This window comes from Gopherus flavomarginatus, chromosome 3 (genome assembly GCF_025201925.1).
Source record: "Gopherus flavomarginatus isolate rGopFla2 chromosome 3, rGopFla2.mat.asm, whole genome shotgun sequence".
NCBI classification, from domain to species: domain Eukaryota; kingdom Metazoa; phylum Chordata; order Testudines; family Testudinidae; genus Gopherus; species Gopherus flavomarginatus.
This window is the reverse complement of record NC_066619.1, coordinates 31,583,030-31,593,081: the sequence shown is the minus strand read 5'-3', so window position 1 is coordinate 31,593,081 and position 10,052 is coordinate 31,583,030. Positions and strand designations below refer to the sequence as shown.

General features: G+C 39.4%; 1 protein-coding gene across 1 annotated transcript in view; it reads left to right on the top strand.

The window, feature by feature from the left end:
* Positions 1–622: 622 nt before the first annotated feature.
* FGF10 (fibroblast growth factor 10) overlaps positions 623–10,052 on the top strand; it is a 95,844-nt gene continuing 86,414 nt past the window's right edge. The window contains exons 1-2 of the mRNA XM_050947163.1: positions 623–789; positions 934–1,637. Of these exons, the coding sequence (XP_050803120.1) occupies positions 1,304–1,637 (334 nt within the window). The 5' untranslated portion in view covers positions 623–789; positions 934–1,303. The remainder of the gene's footprint in view (positions 790–933; positions 1,638–10,052) is intronic.

Sequence of the window (10,052 nt, the reverse complement as noted above, 5' to 3'; positions counted from 1 at the left end):
TTTTACTCTCCTTGACCAACATATAATCTTACTTTTCAGGGCTTGTCTGCACTATATTCTTCTAACCAGTCTCGCCCCCGATCCCTTGTCTAGCCCAGGAAGGGGGGTGGGGGAAGAAAGTACAGCAACAAGCTCCAGGTGGTTCTCTCAAGCGCTTCACTGCCAAAAAAATAAAATAAAACCCTGCGCAGAAAACAAGCATAAAAAAGAGGAAGAAAGGAAAGAAGGGGGGTTCCCTAGAGGGGATTGGTTCAGCCTGGAAGACAGGGAAATTAGTAAAGCATGAGTCTCTAAGCCATGCTGGTGGCCAGCACTCGGAGGAGAAGAACGCTTTAGGAGCAATTAGCAAAGAGCTGAAGGCTGCTACTTCTGCTGCAGACGGGGAGGAAGCAAGGGCAGTTCCGTCCGGAGGCTCCCTCCACAGCAGGCATTTGCTCACTCCAGCTGCAAAAGAGTTTCAGATGTCCCACCGCTGCTTGACCCCCTGCAAACAAGGGTTGACCACCAGAGGCACATCCCACCTCTTGCTTGTAATCACTGATATACACTGAGGCTACAGCTTCCAAACTGTTTACAACCAGACGGGGGAGAGAAGTTGGGATTTTTTCTCTCTCTCTCTCTCTTTGTTTTTGTTTTTTTTTTTGTTTTGTTTTTTTTTTTTTGATACTTTCTGGAGGATTCAAAGCAAAACAAAGAAACTGCCTCCTCCTGGGCTGTCAGTGAAAAGGGGCGAGTTGTACAACTGGCTTGCGCTTTGCCAAGGAAAGGGGGTGGGGAAATCAGAAGAAGGTGCAAAAGTCATCAAGTGTGTGTGTGTGTGTGTGTGTAGGGGGGGTGGGCTTGGGGCAAGAAACCCCTTCCAGTACCCCCTTGGGTTCTAGTCGTTATTTATTTTTGCTATCGTTGTTCACTCTGCTGTCATCTATTTTTCAGACCTTTCTGCATCTAAGATGGTAAAGAAAGGAGGGAGGAAGAGAACGAAATAACCACGGGGAAGCCTCAGACCAGGTTGGGGAGGGGGGGTGAGAGTAAAAGGAAAGAGGATTAACCACCACCACCACACAAAAACCCCACCAACTTTCTTCTGTGAGGGAGGACTCGAAGGATTAAAAAGGCAGCAACTTCTGAGGCGATTTGTCCCGAGTTATGGATGTTGGTGCCCTCGCTTCAGGCCAGATCAGAGCTCAGAGGGCTCTAACCAGAAGCCGCAGCCACCAGCTCTCCATTTGCCTTTTACCAGGTTTTACCCTTCCAGTATGTTTCTTCTGATGAGACATTTTCCAGCGCCCAGTGTTTCAGTACAATGTGCAAATGGATACTGACAAATGGTGCCTCAGCCTTTTCCCACCTGCCTTGCTGCGGGTGCTGCTGCCTCTTCCTGCTGCTCTTCTTGGTGTCTTCTGGGTCTGTCATCTGCCAGGACATGCGGTCTCCGGTGGCCACCAACGCGTCTTCTTCGTCCTCCTCCTCCTCTTCATCCTTCTCCTCTCCTGCCGGTGCGGGGAGGCACGTGCGGAGCTACAATCACCTCCAGGGAGATGTGCGCTGGAGGAAGCTCTACTCTTACAACAAGTACTTTCTCAAGATTGAGAAGAACGGCAAGGTCAGCGGGACCAAGAAGGAGAACTGCCCGTACAGTAAGTACTGACTCCCCGAAGCCCCTGAAAACTGAGCGCCCAGAAGAAGCCCAATCAATATCCCACCTCTCCCCCCAGAAAAGCCTCACACAACTAGGACAGTCACCCCACTACTAGTGCATCTCGTTTGCTCACATGCCAACCCCCACCCTGCCATCCAAACTTTTAGTTCTCAAGAGCACTTGCTTGGGAAGGTGACAGGGAGAGGTGGGGTGGTGTCTCTTTGGACTCTGCTCGCTGCATCCTTCTCCTATCTGCACATCTCATCTCTCTCCAGAAATTTGTTTTGCAAATGGTTTGAGTGAACACAATTGGTTTCCTGGGCTGGCAGAAAAGCAACTTAGAAAGATTTGTAAAGGGGGAAGGGAGGGTATTTTCTACAGAGTCTGAAAACAATTATCCCCTGTCATTAGAATGGTTTGATGTGAACTCTAGTTTAAAACAATACATTGATTCCCCACCTCCCTTTAAGCCCCACAAGATTTATCTACTTCTTCCCCCCCTCCTCATCCTTCCACTCTCTATCCTGTGAAAAGTGTTTTTCTGGTTTTGATTTCTGTCCCTGCATGTTGTTGGGTTTTGAGCGATTGCAGCCCATGAAGTTAACTTTTAAGGCACCACTGCTGCTATTTGTCTTTGCCTTATTTTGCCTTCTCTCTGGTAACATGATGCTCATGTCTGCGTTGTCAATAGCATATGTGCTGCTTTGTGGTGTCCTGTTGTACTCTGTTCTTCAGAAAGCTCTCATATTGCAGCACTGCTATACGACTATTGCATCGTAAACATCTGGGGCTGTACTCATACGGACCTCACACACATTTCATTGTCATCGTTTTTAAAGAAGAAATATTTTCAAAGTAAAAGTCACAAGGCTGTTTCAGTGTCTGTAGTTTACCCTGTAGAGTGAACGTTTCTCTAATACTAATTAGCTTCTAGTAATATTGTATCTCTGGTAATATATTTTTGGTAGTCAGTCTTGAGAAATGTAATTTTTGTGCAGGCAAGAAAATGAATAATCTCAAGTGGAGGGGGTGGGGAACTGTAGTAAATCACAATACATTGTAGTAAAAACATTGTACAATACATTGTAGTGTAATTTTAAATGCCAACATCCCTGTGTTGGAAAGGTAGCCTGTGCTATACCAATGTTTGAGAAAGCTACTTTATTTGATCTTACCGGTGAAGAGCAGCTGGTTAGGCTTAGTTGTTTTTTTAAATCCAGATATACCTAGGGATATATGCCCTGCTAAAAATAAATGAGAGCTGCTTGAAACAGTAAGTAAAGTACAGACTGTGGTTTGGCAGGATGCCATGTTGTATGTTTAAAAAAAATTACAGTTAATTCTCCAGTACTTGTATTCTTTCTTTACACCTCCATAATATGCCTTTTTTTCATTTGAGTTCTTGTGTCATTGCTTCCACTTGCTACAGCTAGCAACTTATTTTCATATTTTATATTATCACAGGTGTTAATTCTGCAGTGTTAGACCTATGTTTGTAATGCTTTAGGTGTCAAAGCAGATTGGTTTTCCCATGTAGTCTTTTAATTTTCATAGAAAATAGTTTTATGAGATACAATCATACGCTGAAGACTTCATTTTGGTAGGTTAGCCTGTACCTCTAGCTGTTACCATTGTTGTACCATGTTTCTTAATAGAGCAGAGTACTGAGCTTCTTAGAAATGTGTTTCTAAATGTGTACCCCTCTACTTGTAAAGTAAATCGGTTTCGTGTGAACATATTGCTTCAGGAAGGGAATGGGAATTAATGTCTGATTCTGCAGACATTAATGCAGGCAAGTAACTTTACTCAGGTGAGTAGTCCTATTTTAATCAGTACAGCTATTCATTTAAATGGAGTTACCTACATGTGTAAGTGCCTACAGGATGAGTCCCTAACTGAGGAAAGAGAATAAAGGGAAACACAAACATACACATGATCAGAGCCCCAGTCCTACAGTAGGAGCAACTCCCCTTAATCTATCTGGCATTATGCCTAGGACTTTGTTTTTCACCCAACACATAATAAAATTAGAAGGTAGTTAATATTCTTGTTGGCATGTCATAGATATTTTCAGATTTGCAGAATGTTTGTCTGCAGTGCCAAAAATTAAATAAAACATAGATTTGTTTACCTGTTTCCCCCCCATGCACATAAGAACTTCAGAACGGCCATACTGGGTCAGACCAATGGTCCATCTAGCTCAGTATCCTGTCTTCCAACAGTGGCCAATGCCAGGTGCTTCAGAGGGAATGAACAAAACAGGTAATCATCAAGTGACGTAAGTCAAGCATTAATTCAGAAACTACAAAATAATTACAGCTTCTTGTCAGCAAAGTTTACATAAAGTAAATGAAGGGCACAGTTTCTTCAAAATGAGTAACTTGAGAATGCTTAAATGAAGCACAGTACTGGAATACCTTTAAAAAGCAAACCCATCTGGATATATAATATTTTAGTAAGTATTTAAGTTCTTGCTATCAGATCAAAAAGAGTCAAACATCTACACTGTTCTTTAACTACATACCAATGCAAATTAAAATGTCTTAATGAAAGTGCACAGCTGTGTTAAATGATCCCCACCTATGTTGCCTTGTATTTCAAGAACATCCATATCAAAACATTGTAAGTGAAAAGCATAGGTTCATAATTTAACATGTGGCTATGTAATCAGAATACCACCATAATCTCCAGATGGATTGAGTCAGTGGCAGTATTTTGTATCATCATTAAGATATTGTCTAAATGTGTAATTACATGTGAATAAACTCCTGCCATACCTAAGAGGTAAGCCATCTAGCCAGCCCATCAAATTGTAGTCTGTTAAATATTAGGGTGTTTAACCTCTGAAATAAGTTCCTCATCCAAAATCACATTTCCCTAGACAAATAATGATTACTATTGACACCCATGGCTTTATTTTTTAAATATTTTAATTTGGGGATTAATTTCTTTCACTGAGATGATAATGTTTAAAATCCAGTTACACTACAAAAAATGTTATCTATGGGGCTGCAAGCTTCTGATATGCTACATAATTAGACAACAGTTTTAATGGCTGCTTGCCAGTGAAATGCTATGAAGTAAAAGGAACAGTTGAGAAAGTCAGGATAAACCTTCAGAAAGTACAATTTAGTTTCCAGTTCCTAAAATGGCTCAAGAAGCATTCATTGCTTTGCTCTATAAATATTATATAGTATGCACTAAATAAAAGTTTACTTTGGCAGATGTTTTCCAACTTGATTACACCAGAACTGTTACCTCAGCCTTTGCATACCTCCAGGATAACAGAACGGGTGAATTATGACTATTCTGTAAGAAGTCTGGGGGAGCTTGCATAATTTATCATAGCTGGAGTATATCTGTCACTAGATATACATAGTATAGTTTAGGTTTTGTTTTATTATTCTTTACATCTAGAGCTTTGCCCTTGAAACTCTACCACTCGGCACTAGTTCTTACCTCAGTGTTACAGCTGCAAGGTCCTCTTGCTACAGCTCCTGATAAGTCCATTTCTAGAAGTGAATAAAACAGCTGTAGTGCGCTCCAGTGACTGTGAGCATGTGTGAAACAAAAGCCCTGAGTAATTACAGAAGTATTGCCTATAACTTGACATCTGAGATGGCTAAGAAGAGTGTTACGCTTTTAGCATATGTAAAGATAGAGGCCTTGCTGTGTGTAGACATATGGCCCAGTTGCATCTTACTGGAATTAGTAGGATTGCACGGGTCTAATGGAGAGTGAATTTTGGCCCATATAACTTATGATGAGTTGGCTAAGGTAGACGTACATTCAGTCTTTTTAGTATTACACTGTCAAAAACAATAAAAAATTGACTACATAGTCAACTTTGTCTGAAGGCCTCGAAGTATGCAAGATATGAATGTTAATAGGCATAGCAGTAACAAGGGAAGAGGGTAAAATATGAACTGCACAGTTATTAAGTTCTGCAGCCTGAATAGGGATTGCAGAACTGGATTCATTTTTTTTTCTATTGTATTAAATCTGTGGGCCTGATCCAAAGCTCATTGAAATCAATGGAAGATTTCCCATTCACTCCCATGGGCTTTCACTTCCAGTAAGGTGGTATGTGCACAGTGCTGTACAAAACATACTATAGAAGGTGGCACAGCAACTACCACAAGGAATTTACACTCAAATTAGGCTGGCACCATAGGGGTATGTTCTGAGCTAGTGTGAACTGATGCAGCTATATTTAAATCAATGGAATCACACTGATTTTATAGCAGATGAGATTGTATCGTCTAGTATACCTACTTATTGACTTCAGTGGGCCCTTGCAGTCTTTGCATTGACTTCAGTGAACTTTGTATCAGATAGATAATTCACAAAGAAAATCTACATCAATGTCACCTATGTTAACAGTGGCACATTCGATTAAGGATACATGACTATAAGAAAAATCTATTAATTTCATTGTCTCTTGTAATTGGCTTGTCAGCTGTAAACAATGTTTAACTGTTCCCAGGTGTAATAAAACCATTTAATTTGATTGTAAATAACAGTGAGATAGCTGCAATAAGATCAGATGTACATCTTTAAATAAAGACTAGAACATTGAGCAAACTGTGCTGTCTTAATACTGGATATTATTAGAACAGAATGTATGAGATCATTTTAATTCTTTCAGAGTTGGTTTAGTATATTAAGCAATATTTTTTTTTTAAATTAAAGACTGCTTTCCAGGCTCATGTATTTCCCTGGTGTCACTTTTTACATGTTGTTGACAGTTAAAAAACAATTTTCAAAAATTGACCTCAGGAAATCATATACTGCCTCCTAATAAATACTTTTGTTTCTTGGGAAGGAAATCTATATATTTTTATTACTTAACTGGTATCTCATTTAAGTCTAGGTTGTTCCTGGAGTTCAGTTACATAATTTATAACCATCAGCATACAAGCACAGACACTTGGGATTTATGTATATGGAAGGAATTGTATTATTTAATGTCTACATGACACTCTCCTGTTACCGTGACTGCATTACCACCATGTGGACCCTCCACACTGATAGTGTAGCCTTATCATAAATTTCTTAAGATTTACAGTTGTAAGGAGTCTTTTTTTTTCTTTTTGTCTTAATAAATCTGATTTATAACCCCTTGCAAAAGAAGACTGAGACAGCATTAGGTGTGGATCACCCTGACAACGTAAGAAGAATATGAGACCAAGGACAAGTAAGCTTACATATTCCACACTGCTATTTCAGTCTTAACTTGGTAAGGACCGTAATATGTGGCTCAAGGCAGTATGAAACTTCTCAAGCATGTTCCATTATAGTGTAAGAGCCTCTGTCTTGAAAGAGGGCATTTTAAAATGTTTTCAGAAGCCCTTCTTAAGTCTCCAATTTTATGTGCCCAACCCAGTTCACATTGAAGTCGGTGGGAGTCTTGCCACTGATTTCAGTGGGAGTTGGATCAGGTCCTGTAGGACTAAAGTTTTCGCTCGTCTACAGAGCCTTACCTGTTGAAGGAAAGCTTATATTTGCAAGCAATGTCTTTCCACTCTTTGTGTCTTGGGTGGTTCCCAATTATTTTTATCACATTGAAGATTCATGAATGTTAAACACAAACAAGGTAGAACCTCCTTCATGTGAGTGCTAATGGAAAAAAAAATCCTTTCTGAACCACAATATTGTGTTTTTTCTCAAACGTTTTCCAGCTGAGGAGGTGGAAATGGTGTCAATAAAGTCAGCAGAGTGATTGAGCAGCCACTATGGGAGTAGTTCTAGAGTCTATCCATTTTTCTCCTAAGCTTGACTCAGTCTTTAATTACTCAAAAAAAGTATTGAATTAAGATTACAGTTCACACGCAAATCTAATGTCATAACTATTCTGTGCAGCTGCAGTAAGAAGTGGAGTGTTAAAGTGTATTGTTGCAGGGTATTTTTTTTAAATCTTATTTTTGAAGACTTTAATGATCTCGTTTGCCTTTAGAATAGTACAAATGTTCCTTATAGTGTATAATTCCAAAATTTGTCAACATTAATAGTGGATATTATCTTGTTGGAATTAAATGAAAATTTCGCATCACTCACTCCAGGATATGAAACACAACTTCGTTATATAATGAAGGAAGGATTTACAAATGGACTCTATACCAATATACTTTAATTTCTATGTTGGCATATGCACTATTATTGCAAGTCAGACCATGCATGGCTAACATAGAGATTATCCTTCTCTTACCCCAAAGATTTATTTAGTGAAAAAAGCTCTCCAGTATTTTAATGTCTATGGCTTCTTATTATTTAGATGCTTTATTTTTTCTGTTGAATCAGTGGTTTTTATTACTTGGTTTTGTGGACTGGGAAAATCATTTTCTCACAGTACTAGTTGCCTTTGTTGCTAGTGCCAACTCATTGTAATGAACAAAAAGGCTTTACAATATCGAATAAAGAAGAAATCAGACATAAAAAATGCCATCCAAAGCTTTAAGAAGAAATCAACCTGTTTCTTGGAAAGCCGTCTCTGTCTATAAACATCAAAATCTTCAAGGAAAAAAGTGTGTACACTTTCATCTTTGAATGGATTATTAAAACTGAATTAATCCTTTGAGAGGGTACAGTTTTACACAAATGTGAGTTTCAGTTAATTTAAATGTGAGCCAGGTCACATGCAAAACAATAGCTTTAGGGGCACTCTTTGCTTTTAAATCAGGTCACTTTTGTTCTTTCTTTGAACATTCTGTTCTAATTAGAACAGTAAATCAAAGAAAACACTTAAACTATATTCCCATGTAAGGTGGAGAACTGGATAATACCTTTTTACTGCTACTAACACGTGCATCCAATTATTGCTTGATAGATTCATAGTAAGTAGTAGTAAAGCATTACCTTATTTTATAGTTAGGCTAATAATTCTTTAGCCTATCTCCTTACATGTTTAGCTCTAAATAACCTGTCAGTATTGTGTATCTTCTGTGATTAAAGAGGAATTTTCACACACTGGGGCAAGCTTCAAAAATTAAAATATGCTGAAACAAAAAGCTGTTTAATTTCTTTCTAACTTTCCACATGGTGTTTCTCTTGATGCTTGTACAGTAGATCCTTGTTCGCAGCAACAATTTGTAAGAGCAACTGCTGCTTACCAGCAACATTTTCTCTGGGAACACTTTCCCTAATGTGAAGTGTCCACTCAGCAACATAGCCACCACATAAGAGCAACATTTGTGACATTGTGACGCCACATACTCCACTTACTTGCATCATTTTTTTGTGTGGCAAAAACAGACAAAATGCCAAGAAGTCTCTAACTCAGGGATCAGCAACCTTTCAGAAGTGGTGTGCTGAGTCTTCATTTATTCACTCTAATTTAAGGTTTCATGTGCCAGTAATACATTTTAACATTTTTAGAAGGTCTCTTTCTATAAGTCTATAATATATAATTAAACTACTGTTATTGTTAAGTAAATAAGGTTTTTAAAATGTTTAAGAAGCTTCATTTAAAATTAAATTAAAATGCAGAGCCTCCCGGACCAGTGGCCAGGACCCAGGCAGTGTGAGTGCCACTGAAAATCAGCTAGCGTGCCATAGGTTGCCTACCCCTGCTCTAACTGAAAGAAAAAGTACAGATTATCCAAGACTGTCCAACTCCAAGGGCTATTCAAAACCAAGTTGCAGTCAAGTGGGAATTGCACAGGTCAGTTGCATGCAGAATATGGAAGCAGAAGGATAACTTTTGGCTAAATACTATGACGGACAGTTGAATAACTGCCGTAAGAGTGGGTGTTAAGGAAAAGCCCCTGATGTTGACCAGCTGTCTTTATATGGTTCAAGGAGAAGAGGGCACAGGGAGCACTGCTTGCTGGACCCACAATCAAGGAAAAAGCCCTTCAGCTTGCTGCTTCACTTGGATTAAACTATTTTAAGGCAAATGACAGTTGCTTTACCAGATGGAAGAAACGCTTCAATGTCACTTTCAAAGAAGAGCATGACAAAAAGCAGTGGGCAGACACACGAGCAGCTTAGCAGTGACAGTACGAAAAACTTCCTCACATTCTTGAAAAGTTTTCCCTGCTGACATCTACAGTGCTGATGAAATAGGACTTTATCTGAAAGGCTCTGTGACAGAGGACATGTAGGAAACAAAATTAAAAGCAAGAAGGAGGGAAAGCTTCAAAGGACAAGGTAACTCATCATCCCACTGTGGGCTCAGAGGGATGTTTCCATGGAATGATCAAATGGTCTCAAGAAGACAGGGTAGAACCCCCACCCACTCCCACAAACTTTGCATAGTCTGCATGTGTGGAAGACAAGGGATGTATAGACTCATAGACTTTAAGGTCAGAAGGTACAATGCAGGCCACAGAATCTCACCCACCCACTCCTGTAATAAACCCCTAACCTACGTCTAAGCTATTGAAGTCCTCAAATTGTGGTTTAAAGTCTTCAT